The sequence below is a fragment of the Plectrocnemia conspersa genome, unplaced genomic scaffold (genome assembly GCF_051122295.1).
Source record: "Plectrocnemia conspersa isolate PC_06_02 unplaced genomic scaffold, ASM5112229v1 ptg000001l, whole genome shotgun sequence".
Lineage (NCBI taxonomy): Eukaryota > Metazoa > Arthropoda > Insecta > Trichoptera > Polycentropodidae > Plectrocnemia > Plectrocnemia conspersa.
In genome coordinates this window covers 19,590,712-19,612,955 of record NW_028277165.1, presented here as the reverse complement: position 1 = coordinate 19,612,955, position 22,244 = coordinate 19,590,712, and the positions used below count along the sequence as shown (strand labels likewise).

General features: G+C 31.1%; 2 protein-coding genes across 3 annotated transcripts in view; one reads left to right on the top strand and one right to left on the bottom strand.

The window, feature by feature from the left end:
* The window catches only part of nAChRalpha2 (nicotinic acetylcholine receptor alpha2), a 119,737-nt gene that overhangs the window by 78,631 nt on the left and 18,862 nt on the right, over positions 1–22,244 (top strand). The window contains exon 4 of one of the 2 annotated variants that reach the window (XM_088186093.1): positions 3,202–3,311. In XM_088186093.1, coding sequence (XP_088042219.1) covers positions 3,202–3,311 — 110 coding nt within the window. Of the gene's footprint in view, positions 1–3,192; positions 3,312–22,244 lie in introns of those variants that run through there. The other variant, XM_088186104.1, reaches the window with a different exon arrangement.
* Positions 8,511–10,711, bottom strand: LOC148239131 (uncharacterized). Its single transcript, XM_088186118.1, has 2 exons — positions 10,007–10,711; positions 8,511–9,934 (listed from the first exon to the last, which is right to left on the bottom strand). The coding sequence occupies exons 1-2, from the start codon at positions 10,588–10,590 to the stop codon at positions 9,418–9,420; spliced, it is 1,101 nt and encodes a 366-aa protein (XP_088042244.1). The 5' UTR covers positions 10,591–10,711; the 3' UTR covers positions 8,511–9,417.

The following is a 22,244-nucleotide window of genomic DNA, read 5'->3' as shown; positions in this document are numbered from 1 at the left end:
AGCTTTTAGCATTTAAATAATAAGAGCAGTGCAGTAAAAAATAAAATACTAAGGCATAGTGTTATATTAGATGTTCAAAAAAATGTTTAAAAAAACATTTATTCCAAGTTAGGTTATGTTTAAATTTTATACTAAATTTTTTTAAACTATGTAGATAAAAACTTTATTTTATAAAGTCAACTAAATGTGCACCTAAGTTTATCAGTATAAACAGAAATATATTATTTTTATTAAAAATACGTACATATTAATATTAAAGTTAGGTTAAGCTAGGCGTTAGGGTATTTTATACCTTTAGGTTAGCGTTTCTCAAAATATTTTTAATGTTAAATTTATACAAATAAATTTTAAAATTAGACTATTTATAAATTTGAACACAAATATATTATTTTTGTAAATTAAATAAATAGCTACATTTATACTTTATTTAATAAATTTAGCTACACGCAGACGCAGACACGAAAACGATGTCTTAAATGTAAGCCACTTAAGCTTTTAGTTATACTAGGGGTCCTAAAAAATAAAAAATAAATAAATAATGTGAAAAAAGTGAATTTAACAAAGCAAATTATTGATTAACTATAATTTAGCCAATATAATTGTATAAGACATAATTAATTATAATATATCAACGCATGATTATAGATATATTTTATTACTTTTTTATAACATGATTATTAAATTGTCAAAATATTGCGCTTTAAAATGCATATTTTTTTAATTCCAGCTTGCTATTTTTTTTTCCTATTTTGCTTATTTTATTATTTTGATACTTCTTTGCATAACCTGTCTAAATGTTAAATGTTTTGCACCCGCTATACAATTGTGTCTGCGTCTGTACGTACTTTAATTTAAAGAAGTACACTTTTTTTAATATTTTTAAATAAAAATATGTTGAGTTAGGCTAAGTTAGGCTATCGTATACTAACTCGTCCCAACTCTAATATTTATATAAACGCATTTTTTCTTTAAAATAATATGAAATTTTGTAAAAATGTGCATATTTACTTTATTCTGTGTATTAAAAGTACACCTAAACTAACAAGTCTCACTTTATTTTTTATTTTATATTTTTTTTAAATACATTAAAAAATTATTTGCGCGTATTGAACTAATTTCAATATTCGTTATATATAACAAAACATAATTTTAAAGTTGTATATAATTTTTTCTGTTTTTCAGAAATTTGATTGGTTGCGTAATATTTCAAAATCACGCAACTCATGTTTCTTTATTAAGAAATATAATAAAAACAATAAAAGAACATATTTCTTACTTCTTCTATATGAGAATAATCTCTTTATAAAATAAATAATAAAACCGCATAAAAATAAATTATATATTGAATTATAAAAACTGTTTTTTTAGCATGATACAATTAATAATATTACCTATTCATAAAATACAATTTTATTTTCTCAACGTTTTGTAAATTTTAGTATTTTTTAAACTTTTTTATTATTAAAATTATTTTATTTTTTTATTTTTTCTTAAATGTATATAATATATAAATGAATATTGATAATTTTAATATTAAAAAATAAAATTAATAATATTTATTAAACATAGCTAATATAACAAAGCCGAAATATATGTAATATATCAGTTTTTTGAACAAAAATAACCAATTCTAACGTCATAATAAAAAAATTCGACATATCTTTGAACATATTTGCTCCACAATTATTTTTTAAATGTATTTTTATAATTTTTACTGTATTGAAATTTAAATAGTTATCCTAAATGCTTGGCAACAATAGGTTATGATCGCCCAATTCGAAAAATTAGTTCTCCATATTATATGTAATACGCTTTTTAGATTATACACTAAATTCTAAAATTAACTATTTCGAAGTAGTAAAGCAGCAGTTTAATATTTACTATCTGTTAAACTAAATAGCAAATAATTTTTATTTTATATAAACAAGAAAAACATGACATGTGTGCTATATAAATTATTAATTTATTAACTTAATTTAGTGTTTTATGTAAACTATACTAAGATTTTAGTCTACTGTTTAGTACTCTTTTTATTATTTAATTTTGTAACTTAAAAATGTTATGCTTTGTGAAAGCCTAATAATATAATCAAAACTATTATTTTTTAATTTTATTAAAACTTCACTTTTTTACCGTGTACGTTATAGAAATAAGTTTTTACGCGCTTTTGTACAGCGTACTTTTGTCATGCGTGCTTTTAACGGCCCGATTTTTTTCCTGCGCTCTTTTGACAGTTCAGCATTGTCTATAAAAATGAATTCGCTACATCAGAACAAAATTAACACATTCGAGCTTTGACAGCAGAGCAGCAATCAAAGTTTATAATATAATACCTGTATTATTACCATCTACACGACTTAAATAATTATACTCATTACACTTTATAAGGTGCATAACTTTTGTTTTATAAAATTAAATAGCTACCTATTATTAATTTTATTTTTTTCGACTTTCAATATACATCGCTAAAAAATCAATACTAGTTTTCCGGTATTGAAAATATGCTACGATTTTAGTGTAGCCATTGTTGCCGTTCAAAATCTCCGGGTTATCGCATTTGCAGCAGTTGCCATTGTTCGTCCGTTCGATTAATAAGAACGTCGACTCGAGATCAAACAGCGATATTTTCTTATGTGTGTATCTATTGTCTTAACAAGTCGCCATTGTACTCTCACACTCTGGCCATCATACGGCTCCGCTCACACGCAGAGTTCATTGTTTGCAGACAACTACTTCAGCTGCCGCCGGCCAATTGCCTCGCGTTGATAAATCAACGACATTGCCAGATTAAACGAGCAATTCGAGTTTTAATCCATTCTAAGCTCTTTGTTAAATTATATGCTATGTATGTCTATACCACATAAAAATATTTAATTTACCCATTAGTGTTATTTTACAATCACCCTTATTACTCTGTATATTTGAGTCATATAAAAATACGACGATGAAAACCCGTCGGCGTCAAATAAAATAAAGTTTTTGAAATTTTACAGCCCATAAACAAAAGGGAATAGTTGTGTTTGTAACTATGTATTTAATGTAAGTAGTGTGTATGTGTGTGTGTAATATAATACTTGGCGAACACGTCTACGTTTTATTAGGTATCGACCGATGGCGTCGAGTCGTTTTCTATTATAAAATGTTTCTTGTTGGCTATGGCAGTTTCCCGTTCATGTCTTGGTTGTTTTTATTATGTTTCAGGAATGGCAGGACCACAAGTTCCAGTGGGACCCCTCCGAGTACGGAGGAGTCACGGAGCTGTACGTGCCCTCCGAACACATATGGCTCCCGGACATAGTTCTATACAATAAGTAAGTACCAAGGCCTATATTCCGGATGCATGCAGGCACAATAACTCTTAAGTGCAAATTTAACTACAATATGTTATATATTCACATTCATACATATATATAAACTTCTACACTATTATAATTAGTGTACTGGTAAAATGTATTTAAATTTATGATAAATAAGATAATAACAACGGTTAGATTTTTGACAAGGATAACATTACTGTATGTTCAATAATACCTACATATAGTTATGGTATATTTAATATGTCTCAGATGATTTAGTAAGCCTTTATTAAAATGTATCTAAATTTATAAATTCTGCCTAATATAATTTTTGGTTAAAAAGCTCAGTCGGAATTTAAATGTACAAATTTAAAGATAAAATTTAATTTAGCAAATATCTACTATATCTTGTTTACATCCTGCTTTTGTTAGTTAATTAGTTATAAAAGCATACACTAGAAATATAGCAACGCAACCCATATTATTTCAGAAGATTAAAATTACTCTTATTAGGTTCACATAAACTTTTGACGATATTTAAATATCAGTAGATTTTTATTTAATTATGAATCACAAGTCTATATTATGTTAGATTATGTCATGCTAGGTTAGATGATTCAGTTAATTTATCTTTTGAATGACATTACGTTAAGCTTGGATTTTTAATATCAACACAGCATCATTAAAATTATCTCAAGAGCATAATAATATTATTCTTAAAATATTATGAAGTGTATGTAGTAAGTTATTAAGTTGTAAATTTATTTAATTAAAATGATTATTTTTAAACGAATACATAAAATTATAGGTGAAAGCATGAATCAACCTGAACGTAATTTATTGTTTTTTTTTTGCAATGTACCTTTCATTCATCGTTTTTAGTACATTTTGAGCGATAAGTCATGCATGGAACGCCTCTTTCGTGTAACTAACTAGCTTAACCGTGACTTGAAGTCGTTTTGCTTCCTTACTGCACATAAAATAACTAAACTCTGTATATTAAAACACTAGTCATTATTAAAACCACATTTAAAAATGCATAGACTGATTATATATTTGTATTACTATTTTTGCCATGCTAGTTCAGATTTAAACTTAGCAATTTACTATTAATTGTATTCTTATGGAAAGTTTTTGAATCGTATTGTTTTTCTTATACACTTATAAATCCGCTGTTATTTGTTTTTAATTTATTGTTAAAAAAACTAATTTATAAATGTATGGAAATACGACATATTTTAGAGCAAAACCGCTACTTGAATTTTACTAAAAATCATTAATACAGATTTAGGTGTCTTATGTAAAATATATGCAATAAAGCGCAAATAATTTGGTATTTATTTTGTGATTCGCATATTAATTGAGAAGCTTAAGGACATTGTGTACCTTATATAATTACCTACTGTGCAGTACCCTCTCAAAGAAAGATAGTATTGATTTATTCTCATCCAGGTCTTCACAGTTAGTGGACGCATTGTGGTCAAATGTCAAATGTTTATTGGTAATATATTTAATCTAAAGAGTGTGGTTGCAAACAGTGATTAAAATTTAACTTTATTTCTGGCTGACAAACAAGCAGTTCCGTTTTTATAATGAAAATAATGAATCGTTGGTGTGGTTGTATTTTCTGACTAAACCACCAAGCGGGCGTGTCGATTAGCCGCTGCATAAAATGCGCTTTTAATGGCGGGCAAAAAAATGCCTGGGCACCCATTTGTGAGATTGTTTCTTTCGTGGGGTAACTCAATTTGGACTCTGTCCTAATGAACGCAAACGGACATGCAAGCCTTAACGATCTTGTGTGCTGTCTTTTTTGTGGGCGAAAACGTTGCATTCGTGATTGCAGAGCAACATTTTCAATACAACGTTGCATACGTGCTTGTGCTCTGTACATTTATATTTTATGAACTGTAAAACTGCTTACACGTTTACTAGACTGTATTTTTATTAATTGCGTTAATATACATATGCATGTTTAGAACCTAATAACTTAAATAAAATAAGCAAATTGTAGAACAACAAAATGATATTTTTAATTACATATATATTAGTTACGTAAAATCAGTCTTGCTCTTTCTCTAAAACGATTTTTTTTATCTGATTTTTAAGGTGTCATAATTTCTTACTACACAAAAATCACCCTTGGTTATAAAATGGAAAATAAATAGTGCATATATAACTATAGACTAGTTGCAGTGTTGTCAGTTCCTGCTAAATTTTAAGTATTATTTAAAATACCTCAATAATCAAATATTCCCTCTTAATTTATTTATAATTTAGAATACCTGAATAATCAAATATTTTCATTTAATTTAAAAAATCAGAACAGGTTCTTGAAATACATTTATAAGAGGATATTAAGTTTTTATCAGTGCTTATATCTAAGCGCCTTTCTTTAATGAGCATTGTGCAAATTTTTATGTGGCTAGGCATTTCTTCAGACTATTGAAAGATGCTGTTCAAAATCGAACTTTTCTCGAGAAATAATAGTAATCATCTACGCTGTTGCTATCCGGCTCATTATTACGCTGGCATTGCCTATTAATATATCTAATTTTTTATAATTTAATATTTTTTGTGTATTGTGAAAATACGATGTATTTTTAAACAAAATACAAATAAACCGTAACGCATTAAAATAACATTTATTGAAAATAAGACATTTCATTGATCGCATTGAGCCATGAAAATAAGAGCCTTTATGTGTTTTAAGAACTAAAAACATTTATTAAAGTTGTAAAAAAACATTAGCTTATCTCTTTATAGTCTGGTTGATTAAAGTAGAAATAAATTTAAAAAAATATATAAAATTAATTTAAAGGCACTAATAAAAACAGCTTGAAATTATATTATTTTTATAGTTATTAATAATAAAAAAAATTGTAGCAATATAGATCTCATAGATATATAAAAATTATATTTTTTATTCATACATTAACCGTGCTTATTATTGCAACATAATATGACTTAAAAAATACTAATAAAACACGCTTTAACGTTAATATATAATAATGTTTTTTAATACAAAGCTTTTAGAAAAGTGCTGAAAATTAAAAATTAATAAAGCACAATTTGTACTAAACATTTACTAGAAGAGTTTTGTCGCATTATCATCTTTATAAAATAAAGTATTTTTTTTTTTTTTTTTAATTATCGTTTATTACATAATTAAATAATACATTTTTATAAACATATATATTTACATTTCATTGGTTGCTGGTTAATTACCATTATCACAATTTACGATTGATTAGCTAAATTAAGAGGAATTACAAAAATAATAATAATAAAAGAACATAAAATACGTTAAGTTTAGGTCAAAGTACATAAACACCTTTAACAAAAAAAAAAAAAAAAAAAAAAAAAATTTAAATTATAAATATATATTTTTAATATAAAACTCGTAGACCTGGAGCTGTTAAATTAATAGATAAAATTTATGCGTCAGAGCAAGATGTGCTTTGGCATTTTGTGTTTATATTTAAATTTGAGTTTGTTTTTGTCGTAATCACCGATTCTTGAGATTAACGGGTTAGTATGATTTCGCGGTATTTTTTTATAATAATCATTAGTATGGTGGTGAACATGTTCTTTAATAGTTGGAATTAAATATTTATTATGAAGTTTTTTGAGGTTAGTATAAAAAGGTGTATTATAAATTATTTTTATAGCTTTATTTTGAACAACTTGTAGCTTAGAAAAGTTAGTATTACACGTATTACTCCACACTGGGCAGGCGTAAGTCATTGCCGGTCTGATTAATTGCTTGTATAATAGAATTTTATTTTTAGTATTTAGCGCACTTTTTCGATTAAAAATTGGTTTTAACGCCGCAATGGCTGCGAGCCCTTTAGATTTAAGTTCGGTTATATGTTTATTAAATTTAAGCTTGGAGTCCAGGTGAATTCCGAGGTACTTAACGCTCGCCTTCCATTCTATACATTTTCCCTGCTCGCTTATAATAGTCGGGGGCAAAGGTTGTCTTCGAGTTGTAAAAATTATAACCTCCGTTTTGTCCTGATTTATTTTTATTTTCCACTTTTTGAAATAATTACTTAAGAGAGTTAAGGATTTTTGCAATTTTATTGAAATAGGCTTAAGACCGTAAGAGCTACTCATTATCGCCGTATCATCGGCATACATTGAAAGACAAGTATTTTTTAAAATAGGTATATCATTTGTGTACAAAATGAAAAGGAACGGTCCATGTAAACTCCCCTGAGGAACACCAGCTGGGATATTACGCGGTATCGATTGTTCATTATTTACTGAAACAACATAACTTCGACGATCAAGGTAGGAGCGTAACAAGTGTAGCAGATAGTTAGGGGTTTTATATTTGTGGAGTTTGTAAATCAACCCATCATGCCACACAGTATCAAACGCTTTTTCCACATCTAACAATAAGAGTCCCGTTGATTTTTTCATGTTAAAATTAGCAGAGATGTGCTCTGTTAACCTATTGAGCTGATGAGTCGTAGAGTGGTTTTCGCGGAAGCCAAACTGTTCATTGATAATTTTATTCCCCAAAGATCCCTTTAAACGTGATAAAATTATTTTTTCAAATAGTTTACTGAATGACGGTAATAAGCTTATTGGACGATAATTAATTGCGATAGTGTTATCCTTTCCTGGCTTTCTAATTGGGTGGATCTTTGCGGTTTTCCAAATAGCGGGAAAGTACCCGAAAGATAAGCAGGCATTAAAAATATTTGTTAGATAATTGATGCTAATTCTTGGAAGTTGTTTTATCGTAACGTTATCTAATTTATCTATACCGGGACTTTTTCTATTCTTTAAATTTTTTATGATGTTATTAACTTCTGATAAACCAACTTTGTTCACTAAACTAATATCTACGCTAGATGAATTAATATTTCGTATCGCACGGGCGACTTTGTTGTCTATTTTTGAATCTAAGTAATTTACAGTAAGCGAATAAGATGTGGAGAAAGCGCTGGCTAAATTTTCTGCCTTATCCTTGTTCGTGCATGCGATGGTGTTTCCATTTTTTAATGGGGGTATTTCCGAATGTTTATATTTAAGTGATTTAGTTATTTTCCATAAGGAATTATCTGCCGGGTTTAGATTTTTTAGTTTACGCGTCCACGATTCGTTTTTTATTTGCTGAATTTTATCGCGAATATAACTAGTTACGCGGTTTATTACAGATTTAAGTCGCGGAGATTTATTATTTTGCCACTGTTTTCTTAGTTTATTTTTGATTTTTATTATTTCGATAAGTTGTGGAGTAAGTTGATTTTTATTATTATGATTTTTACGCGTCGGTATTGATGATATTTTGGCTTCTTCGATAACGGATGTTAAATAACTGATATCATCGTCAATTTGTTTAATGTTATGCGGAGTATAATTCTGTCGCTCATCTTGCAAACGAGACTCGACTATATCTTTAAACTTTTTCCAGTCAGCTTTTAAATAGTCAAAAAGCGTTTCAGAGACTACCTCCGCTGAACCCTCCAGCGAGAATAACACTGGAAGATGGTCAGAAGACAATGCCTGAACGCAATACATTTCTGACGTATTTAAGTTACCCTTAACCAAAGCAATATCCAGAATTGACGGCGTCATGTGATTGGAAGGGTAATGCGACGGTGAATTTGGAAAGTTAACAATCGTGTCAGAGTCGCTCAAGTAGTTAAAAAGTGACGCTCCAGATCGATTTGCCCCAGAACAGCCCCAATGCATATGACGGGCATTGAAGTCCCCAGTCAGAATGACCGAGTCTCCTAGAGAAAATATCGAATCTAGATCACTTCGGAGCAGTTCGTCACTAGGCGAATTATACCCCGCAGCAATTATTATTATTTTATTTTTATGAATAATTTGAATCGCGACGGTTTCTAGATTATTAGTGTTAGTGTTTATACGTGCGTGTTTTATCGATTTTTTAACAAATATCGCGACCCCTCCGCCTGGCCTTGAGGGTCGGTCCCTCCGAATGCAGGCAAAGTTAGGTAAATATACGTTAACATGTGGTTTTAGATAAGTTTCGGTGACTACGACAATATCAAGTTTGTACTCACTGATTAACAGCTCCAGCTCTCCGGTTTTATTACGGATCCCACGGGAATTCCACGTCATGAGTTGAATGTCTTCTTTAGAAGAGGTCATCGAGATACTCGACCATCATCAAAGCAATTTCAATTTTGCTAGCGCACTTTCCGGCCTTAGTTCGGATTTCCTGGAGGATAGTCAGCATCCTGCGAAGCTCATCAGTAGACATGACTTCGGATGAGGGCTTCTCAGACTGTCGCGCTTGGGGGCGTTGTTGCGTCTTAATTGGGGTGGCTTCCGGGACGATAGTCGGTTTTTTCACTGCTGGTTTCGTTGGCCGAAGGGCAGGAAACTGACTCTGTTCCAGAGCGAACGTTGGCTTGGGTGCGGTCAGTACGGCGGTATGTGGCTTTTGCTGCCTCTTCTTCATCTGCAGGAGATATTCTGTCCTGCGAGGACAGTCCTTGTAGTTGGCCGGGTGACTTCCGCTGCATCCAGTGCAGGTTGCTGGCGTCTCTCGGTCTTTTTTAGTGCATTCGGAAGTGGCGTGGTTTCCTGTGCATTTCACGCATCTGGGGTCTCGTTGGCAGTTCCTCGCAGCGTGGCCATACTGCTGGCATCTGAAACATTGAGTCGCGTGCGACTTATTACGCTTGTATTTTTCAAGCGTGGCCTTAGTGAAGCAAACGTACCGGATGCTTCTTATGGACGTCACTGTCGTCTCAGCGGAAAATTGCGTCAGGTAGAGCCGCGAGGAGGTCTCTGCCTTGGTGTTCATCGCCGTTACTTTGACGACGCTTAATCCTTGCCGCTCCAAATCAGCAGCGATTTCTTCAACGGGAACCTCAGGAAGCCCCCTCAAGACAGATTTAACTGTCTTGTCTTCGTCGGCAGTGAAGGTGTGAAAGGCACGGCGGCCCTTCAAACCATCCATCAGGGTCGCTCGTAGTTCAAGCGTCGCACACTGGATGGAAACATTACCTCTTCCGGTGTAGCGGAGGGTAAAATTACCTGATTTGGTCATCGACTTGATGAGGTCGATGGTCTGGAGATGTGTGCCAACCACCTCCATGATGACAGGTGGCACTCTTGCGTGTTTACTCCCGGCAACTTCGGGGAGTTTGTCATACCTGTTATGACTTGAAGTCGGCAACAGGTTGGCGTCAGTAGAGGGTCTTGCAGTTTTCTTTGGCATCTGCCATTCATGCTCTGCTGATGGCGATAGGTACGCTTTTAACGTACCCACCGCACGCTTGCGCGTAAGCGTCTTCTTCATCGCGCCGGCAATGTCTCTGGCGTCGTAGTTGTTGCAAATGGTCGCGGGTGGGGGGTCGGAGCTTTGAACGGCAGCGAGAGCAGGCGCGGATGCGTCCGTTCACCGCTGAGGTACAGAGCAGAGTGAAAATAAAGTATTAAATTACCAATTAATGAGTGGTACTGCTTCTCCTGCTTTAAAACCAAGCTGCAATCTAACTCGGTTGCTTCATTCGATTTTTAGTGACTCTAGCGCCAGATTCAATGAAATTTACAGTAAAAGCTTTTAGTAATTTTCGTCTCAATTACGTACATTATCGTAACTTTGCGTCGGATAGGAGTGTGTCGTTTGCTCGTATGAGCGACTGCGATTAACGAGCTAATTTCACTAACGATGCGTAATTTTCATGTCATAAATTATAACTAAGGTTAGTATTATTATTGTTTCTTATACATCACGCTTGTGAGAAAAAGTGCTCGAGAAAAAAATATTACGTGAAAAGATTAGAAGGAAGTGGGCAGAGCGGAAAACGATGATAAATTGATTCTTAGTGTCTTAGAGTGGCATTCACATAACTGGATGTGATTGAAAACGTACAAATCTGACGGATTGATGAAATTTCCCGTTTTGATGTAGCGAGAAATGATAGGAAAGAAAATCGCAATTTATAAAATTACGATGATGTTTTTTATCGGATGCAAAATTCAATTTAGATTAAAAAGCTCGTTACCATATACATAAGTTTAATTCATATAAATGTTAAAAATAGTCAAGCTAAAAATCAAAGTATTAGTTTTTATTACCGTTCTTATAAACGTTTACCAATTTATCATATTTTGAATTAAAAAAAAAAATTGTGGTAATTCAGATTAAGTAATACTGTGGTAGAAAATTTTTAATTTTCTTATTTATTTATCTAAATGTATTACATGTATTCTTGATAATTCAATTCTGTTAAGTCAGTTTAGTATCAAATATTTTGAGAATTCTTTTAATATAAAATACATGCTGAATCATAGATTTCCTGAAATTTTCTAAAATAAATAAATAAACGTTTCTTGCTACATTTCTAATACTAAATTTTTTTTAAATCCTATATTGCGTCTTCAAAAAACAGTAGCTTGCTTATCCTGTCAAGTTAACGTTAAATTTTATTTAGCGAAAACTTTATTAAACAAAATCTTTCGTAACGGATGAAATACATAACCGAAATCCTCTATTTACCGTAACAGTCGATTGAAAACCGTCGCTTTCGCTTAATGGCCTTTTTCGCCAATGCTGTGGGTATTTCATTTTATTTTCATTTTTTTTAACCATCCACTCGAACATACGAACGTCAATTTTCCGACTGTTGCCCACTATTAGTGCGGCGAAAAACGACCGTAAGCCTCGCTACGTTTTGACAAATGGCCATATCATATCACAAACTCGAATGTATAATACATTGATAGATATACTCGCAAATGTTGTTTTTTTTGCCACCCTGTATAACAAACGAAAAACGTTCGATCACTAATGGTCCGCTATTTAATTGTGCCGCTCCCCCTTTAAATCTTTGGTTTTAATGCTCACTTTATGCTTTGTTTTTTACTCTTCGTTTCAGCATTACGCTATACTGTTTCCACTGATACTGCCAATCCACTAATTCCATTAATCCCCTCGGGCATTTTCCGGAAAGGAGCGGTAGATCTGCCGCAAAACCCCGTTCTAATGTTTCGAATTACCTCTTTAAATGACCAATTTTATATGTGCTTCGCTTTACGCTCGCACATAATCTGCAACACATAAAAATTTAATTAATTAAAACTTTAATTTAAGTGTATAATTAAATGTATTCCGACAACGCGAGAGTGTCACAACACGTGTGTAATACACAACGATATAAGGCATGTGTGCCAATTATGGGCGTGTGAGTATATATAGTTATATTTAATTATAACTTTTACGTCCAAACGAGAATAATTGCTATAAAACTTGTGCGTCACGTTTCGAATATCGTCGGAACGGTTTCGAAACTCGTTCGAAAGTTTTCCTAGTGCGAAACAATCACATTGATATTTAATCAGAGGCACTGTCATAACATTTCGTATTAAATTTATAACTCCAAACATTTATACAGTACATAGCCAATAAACACTTCATGTTATGATTATTTGTTTGTTTAGTCACAAATTGACTACTTTAAATCTTATTTTTATAAAATTGCTATTTATATAAAAATTTATTCAATTATCAGTTCTACAATAAAAACGTATATTGAATGATTTACTACTAATATATATTAAATGGTCATATTTAAAAATACATAATATAACAAACATACTAGATTATATCTTAATGCAGGGATTCCCAATCTTTTTTAGTGACGGAACACTTTTTTGGCGGTTGGGTAATTCATAATAGTATAAATAAAAATCAAAATGTTATTAAAGAAATATTATTTATTTAATAAACATAAAAATACAAATGAATAAAACTCCTAATGACTCATGATTTTGGGTTTTTAAATTACAATTTTTTTTTATATCAGGCACAATATTAGTCTGTTGTATTCTCATATCTGCCGTGGCGTCGAGTCTATTTCTGTATTTTGTTTTTGTTGCAATATATTTAGAAAATCCCACTTCGCATAAATACGTCATGGAAAACGAAAGTAAACAAACCAGAGCTTATTTTGACACATTGGGGAACTCTTCAGCCAGACTCGCCCAGAAATTATTTAATGTCTGATATTTAAATTTTTGTTTCAAATCAGAGTCATTGATTAAATTATATATAAAGAAGTATAGACCAGTCGCAGTGTTATCAGCTCCTGCTAAATTATTTGAAATAATTATTCATAAATATCTCTATAATCACTTTCGGCAAGTTTTGTTAGACCAACAGCACGGGTTTCGTCCTGCCCGTTCCATTGTTACTAACCTTCTGTCGTTCACCAAAACGGTGACAACTTCTCTCGATGCGGGAATTCAAGTAGACGTCGTGTATACAGATTTTGAGAAAGCCTTTGATAAAGTTTGTCATAGGTTATTATTAAAAAAAATGGTCGAACCTCGGTTGCTCGGATAATTTAACTTGATTATTCTTGAGTTATTTAAGCAATCGTAGACAGTTTGTAACCTATGGTTGCCGATTGTCAAAAAAATATTTTACCCCTTCGGGGGTTCCTCAAGGATCCAATCTGGGACCTCTGCTTTTTGTGTTATTTATTAATGACATAAATACAGCAATTAAAAATTCAAGTTTTCTTCTGTACGCAGATGATTTAAAATTATATAAATGCATTCGATCTGTTGTGGACTCCTTCTCTCTACAAAGTGATTTAGACTCTCTGTGGAGATGGGCTTCCATTAACCGTCTGCCCTTTAGTGTCGGAAAGTGCCATACTGTGTCATTTTCTCGATCCCGTTCGCCATCAGCTTATTTCTACCATCTCGGTGATAACATTTTTACTAGAGAAACTTCCACTAAAGATCTCGGAATCACTTTCGAGAGCAAATGGAGGTTCTCTCTACACATACACGACGTCTGTGATAAATCTTCCAAGATGCTCGGCTTTGTTATGAGGTATGCCTTTCACTTTGAAGATCCGTCAGTTATTCGCATCCTCTATGACACCTTAGTTCGTATTATTCTAGAATCGGGATCTATAATTTGGAATCCCCGAATAACCAAATATTCCCTTTTAGTGGAAAAAATTAAAAAAAGGTATTTAAGATACCTTTACAAAAGGACATTTGGTTATTTTCCGTACTTATATCCCAGCGCCTTTGTTTTATGAGCGTTGGGATACGATTCGCTGAGCTCTTGCAGAAAGTTGTATGTCGCTAAGCATTTTTTCAAATTACTAAAAGGTGCTGTCGACAATCCAGCTATTCTCGAGGAATTCAAGTTTTGGGTTCCGGAACATTTTCGAGAATCACGATCGCGTCCTCTTTTGATGGCCATTAGGGCTAGGACGTCCGCACTTGCCGACTCGCCTATCCGGCTCCTTAATACGCTGGCATTACATATTGACCTGTTTAATGTTAGCTACGAGGAGCTGACCCAGTTTGTATCATTTAATTTTGATATTTTATAATTTTTTGTTATGTTTATTATTTTTAAGTATTGTTCTATTTATGTATATATAGGTTTTTTTTTGTTTTGTAAATTTAAAATTTGTTTTTGACCATCGTGGCGCATTGGGGTAACCACGATGGTCTTAATTTAATCTAAAAAATAAAATAAAATAAAATCAATTATATTCTCATAATCCTTTGCGCTTAAGTCCACTGGTTTAACTGCCACGGAAAATGGATTCTGAACCCAGGAACCGTCCTTATTAGTTTTCGGAAAATATTCCAAAAGAGTTGTAACTAATAATTTATTTCGAAGTTCATAAAGTCTTAATAATGCTTTTCCTCTGGATAGCCACCTCACTTCAGTATGTAATAAAAGTGCTTTATGTTCACTACCCATTTCATCGCACAAAATTTTAAATAATCTAGATTGAAGTGGTCTAGATTTTACATAGTTTATCATTTTTACGGCTTCATCTCTAACATTTTTTAAATTTGTGGAATTTTTTTAAGTCAACAGTGCATGCCTATGCAAAATACAGTGACTGCTAGTAGCTTTTGTAGCTACTTTCAGAATACGTGATACAACACGTTTTGTAATTTAATTTTTAATACAGTTGAATATATCTTCTTCTGTAGTTTTTCCATGTAGATATGTACACGTGAGTAAATCTTCTTTAATACTTTTATCATATGTGTAACGAACAAATACCAATAACACAGCTAGTCCTGCGACATCTGTAGATTCATCCATTTGCAATGCATATTCACTGCAAAGTCCATGTTGACGAATTAACTCTTTCTCTAAGCTTGTAGAATTATCTTTAATGCGTCGTGAAATAGTAATATTTGATAATTGTTTTGCATCAAAAGCAAATCTATAACAAAATTTGTAAAAGGAAATCCTGAAATAAATGTTGTTTTTTAAATTTAACGTTTAACAGTTATGTAGGTTTTTTTCGATTACAACAAAAATGTGTATTATAAATTATTAATATAGCTCTTTTTTATTTACGATTATTACAACTAAAATAGAATTTTCAATTAATTTTGATGATGTTCTTTCAAAAGTAATCAAATTATTTAATGTAACTGAAACCTAATCAGTTTTATTGAGTTTCCGAAAGGTGATAAATACGGTAATTATTAAACAATCAAGAATGTGAAATAAAATTAATTTTCTAATACTACGTAAAAACTAATTTATTGATGTTATTATTTCTTTTTACATTACTTTCCACTTAAGATACAAAGAAATTGTTCCCATTCCATACCAAGATAATTTCTTTAAACTAAACCAGAAATAAATAAAAAAGTAACCTCCTTTTACTCTATCTTCTCATGCGTTACTTTGTGCACTCAATCAATAAGATAAAACAACGTTCCGAAATGATATCTGTTTGTTGACGACGCCAATATTTTTATTTTGCCCCGTCTCTTTCACTCCACGCCCCTGATACCGTTCTCTCTCTCCTTTATTTAAGGTCGATTCTCCTAATGCTGAGACATCCTAACTCATCGCTTTCCCGATATTACCCTCTAAAATGTTCTGCTTTATGGTTTCGGGACTTCTTTCCTCTTTCTCGACGCCATTCGTACGTAAGGTACATTTTATACCATAAGCAATTTAATACATAGATATGTATATTTTATATTCTTTTGAAACGAAATGTTATTTCAGCGCCATGAACCGATAATAATTTAGCAAAAAATATTAATATATCAATTTGAAACCGTTCGTTTTAAACATAAACTAAATAATTTCATTTTGTCCATATTTTAAGGTGATTAAAGGATGATTGAAAATCTATTATACAATAACCACGAATTCAGCATAATAAAGAGTAATGTTATTCAATAGATTTGCATGTGAAATAATTTCATTGTGGTAAAATATTTCATTTAATATATTTCATTTTACTTTAAAAAATTATTTTCGTTGGTGATTATATTCCTTGGACAATTTGAACCTTCTGCTCCGTTAGCATAGTTGCACTGTTATGTTTAAGCGTGCGTGTTTAACGCAATGCTAAGACAGTTATTCTGGATAGATTATATTTTCCGGATGGAACTCTCAGGAATGTTGGACCATTCCAAAGGCTTCATGTGTTGAAATGAGATTCAAATAACACAGTCTGCTTTTAATTAATAGGTTAGTTTAATTTTTATTGATTTATTAATCGCAGATGTCACAGTAATTCAGAAAATACTTGTAATGATTATTTTTAATATATCAACCAAGCTCAACCTACTTCATTTATTCATTGTTATGATTTCGGGAAAACAAAGTGCGTTTAAAATTAAAAGTAGTTTTAGAAATAATTACTAATTTTGTAAGTAAGCGGAGCTTAAGTTTATCAAATAAATTAAATGTGGTTGCTTTTATAATCAAACGATTTAGAGCTATAAATTATGTATGTTAATTTAGCCTAATCTTGACTAAATATATTACACTCATAATATTTAAAGAGTGCCAGTATTTTTTACAAAAAAAAAATAATTGATGGATTAACTTTCTTTAATCAATGAAAACGGTATTTCACTTACAATATATTGATTACTTCAAATTCTTTGCTTAAAGAATTCTTCGTAAAATTAAAATATTTATTTCAATAAATCGTTGCTTTTTGTGTCATGCTTGTTTTTATGCTATACTTTTCACTTCATTGTATTTATTCTTTGAATTAAAAATACACACGTATTGAATATATTTATGGTAGCAAATTAAACCATTATGATGAACATTCAGCATGACAGTGCTGAATGTTCATCATAATGGTCTAGGTGTGCGCTTTCGAGCGTCGTCGACGGAAGCGAAGGCAAATTACTTTTCTGCGAGATACACAACATTTGCAGAAATTTTAATTAAGTTAATGCCTTAGCTGTCACCAAAGAGTCGCTGACTGCAAAGGTCTTTGCACCATCTTCGGTCCGGAAAAATTAAGGCGGATCACTGTAAATATCTGAAGAAAAAAAAAACAGATTAATCGGTATCAGAATGGAACTTGCACTCATCAGTATATCCCCGTTTGGTTTTTGGGGGAATAATTTTAATGGACGGTCTGGATCTGAGGAAAAACGCCAAAATGTCGCGGCTTCGTCGCAAACTCGACACAGATGTCGAATAATAAATATTAATGGACGGCATTGTCCGGAAGTTTTTGGAGTGTTTGGTTTGTTTTTGGAGGGTAAAAATTCTGCGCTCGGTCGTTATAATTCTACTTTTATTTAAATGGATTTGTCACTTATCATAATACTATTAAAACTTTATATCAAAATAAAACGCGGAACGAATAATTATTAATAATATAACTAAACTATTATTTTATTACAATAAAAAAAATATTTATTAAAATTAAAATAAATTACATTATAACCTAACAGGTTAATCCAGTGCGGTAAAATGGCTTGAAAAATACTACATTATTTTATGAAAATACCTTAAAAAATAAATATATTAAAAATAATATTTAAAAAAATATATGGCAGAAGAGAAAAAACTTATGAAATACTGAAATTAAATAATACAAACTGAAGCTGATCCAATTAAGATATATTAATGTGCAATGAAATCGTATTACGGAGCCGGATAGCGACAGCCATAGGCGAGTCGGACAGTGCAGGCGTCCTCGCTCTAACGGGCATCAAAAGAGGACGCGATCATGATTTTCTAAAAGAAAACTAGAATTGTCAACAAAATCCTGAAATAATTTAAATACATTTTAAGTGATAAAAGCTTTCTAAAAAAACTCAGTCATATACTACTCAACTCTTCTAAAAGAATAGTGCTGGGATACAAAAACAGATTATACTAAATATCGAATGATTATAACCTATAAATGGATAGCCAAATATAGAACGGATAAAAATATTTAAATGGATATTAAAAAGCTTTTGTAAACCGGTTTCATTAAAATGACGAATTTTGTTATTCGAGAATTACAGAATATATAGCTCGATCTAAAAATGCTGCTAACAAAAGTGTCAAAGAAAACACGAATAACTGACGAATCGTCAAAGTGAAATGCGCTCCTTAATAATCTAATGTTATAACTGCCGTACTATTTAATAAATAAATATCGTGGAAAGCAAAAAACCTATGTTAGATCCTGAAAGAACTTATGAATAAGTGAAATATTTATTCGACAATTAGTCTGTTGTAGAATCAGATCAAATCGTTTTAGACAAGCAACAAGACTAATTTAACAACTTTTTAAAATAAAACCGAGAGCCAAATTAGGCCTAGAATAGCCTCGCCTTACATTTTCAAAGTCATTTTCAAGACAAACTATTAATTTACTTGATAATCAATACTAAATACCGAGTACAGAAAGAATGAAATGACTAGAAAAATGCGAAAAGGGTTACTCGATAACAGAATGGAAATATTGCGCAAAACCATCAGCAATATTTTGTGAAAGTTTATCACTTTCGTCGTCAACTGAGCAGCGTGTTTAATGTTAATTAAAATCCAGTACGAATGAGAATCATTGATGATGTGGTTTTGGCAACTTTTGAAATAATTGCGTTGACAAGATGACAAATCCTTTACGAGTGCACTTAATGACCGAATGTCTTGATTTCTTTCATAAATAATAGAAGGTTTGCTTTTTTATAATAATAAAATTTTCAAAAGCAGCAAAAAACTTTCTGCATATGCCAAGTCAAATACTCAAGGGCGCTTGCAAGTAAAGCATTGATCAAACGCACAATATAGCGCCTTATAGAAAGTCAAGAGAGCAGATTTCACATTTACGCACTCGCCTACTCGTTCTCAGTCCGTATCTAAAAGTAAATTAATATATAAATAAATATCTACAATTTTTTTAAGCCAACATCGGCATACATTCCATTTTACATAAGTCAAACTAGAAAGTTGTCAGATAAAATTATATATTTTTTAAATATTCTTATTCGATTATTATGGTTTCTGGCAAATTCACAGTAATGATAAAATATTGTATGGTTTAATTTAATTAAATGAAATTAGTTTGTAGTATTATCTAACATGTTTATACTTCATTCTTCTGCTATTTTAAAATTGTCTGTTTATTAATTTACGTACACTTAATTATTTAATGAAAACAATAAGGCTTATACTTTGTACAAGGTTGCTTTTAGTGACTATGGAGTTTTAAACTTTTTTTACGATGTTTTTATGCGTACTTGCGATTATGAAGATGAAAGTTTTAATAGCAAAATTATAATATTTAGTTATTTTTACGCAAAAGTCAAGTGGTCAATAGTTTTTCTTGATTTAAATATAGCAATTTCTTCGACCGTTGTAAAGTAAAAATATACCCTTTTATGACATAAAAATATTTAAAAGAAATAATTATATTTTGACCCTTTACATTGACTTTTAATTGATTAATTATTTATCTCATATAAAAACATTGCTCATTTTAATATTTCTAAAATTATATAATATAAATAATGTATACATATATATAACAAACAAATTGAAAAGTACTCGATTACTTTTAGAGACGGTCTCAGACAAAAGGCTTAAAACGGCATAGCTTTATCGGGTCTTGACAACAAATACCCGTTGTTCTTTGCAAATAAAATACTTGTTTTATTACAGAATCATATTTAATAATATTTGTCATACTCATTTCGGTTAATATATTATTTTAAACCAATCATCCTAACCGTTTATATATAAATATAAAGTATATGCTTTAGACAATATAATAAATGACAAACATTCAGTACAAATTCTTTAAATTGCTACAGCGTGTTGTGGCCTTTGATAGCGAGCAATAGATAATATCGTAAGAATTCAGGCCGAATCGCCTGAAAACCTCTGCGGGTATCGGAAGTCGCCGACCTCTAAAACATATTTCCGTCTGGCAACGCCGAAAGGAATCCTTTTCACCTGTCCGATAGAATCTATTCAAAGCCCGTGCTTTGCCTCCGCCGCGCAAAACTGGAAGGGAATTTCGTACCCTTCGCTTAGATTTAGCTTTTCCGCTCCGCAAACTTACGTGCAAAACAGACGCTTAGCGTGCTCCCCCACGGCAAGGGTTAAAAACGAGAAAAAACATCTTCTCCTACGATGCGAGATAAGAAAAATCTGATTTGATCTACGTGTTCGGGTTCGTATTATATCGTTATTGTATTGAAATGTGGTGTCATATCCGACGTGTCCAATACTATACGTGAGCGGGTCTTGTATGTCTGTTCGGATACAGTTATTTATTTAAGGAAGAAACTTTATAATGTACAGTCATGGTCATATTATATAATTTTATTATGTTGTAGCACGCCTTAGCTTTTTATCCAGCTACAATTTTTTTTTAATAATAATGTGTTTACAAGTGCAATATTTTTTTGCCCCTCATCAATGTATTGAAAATAGCCCATAAATACTATATTGTATATATGTAGGTGTAGTAAATATAAAGATCTTTATTTTCTCAAATTCAAAGCACTTGCATACGTTTCTCTTAAAAGTAGTTATCGTTTGATTATTCCAATTCTGATATGGAATTATTTTGACATTTTTATAAACAGAAAAATTGCTTACTATTTTAATATTTAATTAAATATTTTAATATCAAATATTAAACAATAAATATTTGTAAAATTCGCATAATAATTTGCATATATGTTATAAAAAGGCAATAAAAATATGAGGACCTTATAATTTATATTAAAAATACTATATTATGAAGTATTGTAAGCTTTTAATCTGTATGAACTTTATTCCTCATTATTTTAATAAATTATTTGTATTGATTAAAAATAAAATAAAAAAGCAATTCAAGCCATTAAAAAAATCTACAATTTTTCAATAATAACTCAAAAATATCGGTAATTACTTAATTAATATTTTGCCGGCTATTAGTTGATATGGCTATAGCTGGTATAAATAACATTAAAAATTTAAATAAATATACTTAATTTGGCTGTAGATAATGCAATGGTACATAAAAATAAAATTACTACCTGAGTTGTATAATACATACACCAAGTCTGAATAAATACTATCAACCGTGTTTTTGTAGTTTAGTGTAGGGATTCCAACCACAATTAACGAAAGGGTTATTTTAACAAATAAAAATATATATATACTCATCTTGAAAGTAAAGCCTAACAATGCATCATATATTAGAACATTCATACTAAAACCTTAATCACTCATAATCGCCCATAAGTACCGAAAAAACGATCTTTTTGTGTAAAAATATGCATGGTAGACAATGCGTTCTAAACTGCCCAAAAAACACTATTGCCATTTTTAATTCTTTGTTTACAACCGCATAAATTAGTTAGCTGAATTTATAAACATATCCAAAAAGCGATGCAATTGGCCAACTATCATCCTCATCTGCAATTCGAATCAGCAATATAAAGTATGAGAGGCTTGATCTTAGTGAGTCAGGCGGAGAATGACATTTTTATAATTCAACCCCAGATTCGCAGCAAGAAACTCATCAACTATTCGTCCAGCATCATCACGACAGATCACATTTTATAGACCAGCTATTATGACTCCACCACCTTATAACTGCCACTACATTTTCATATATACACACCTACATGGTATTTTATATATGTATGTTTATTAAAAAAAGACTCTTACCAACTTTTTCGGCGTCTATTTTT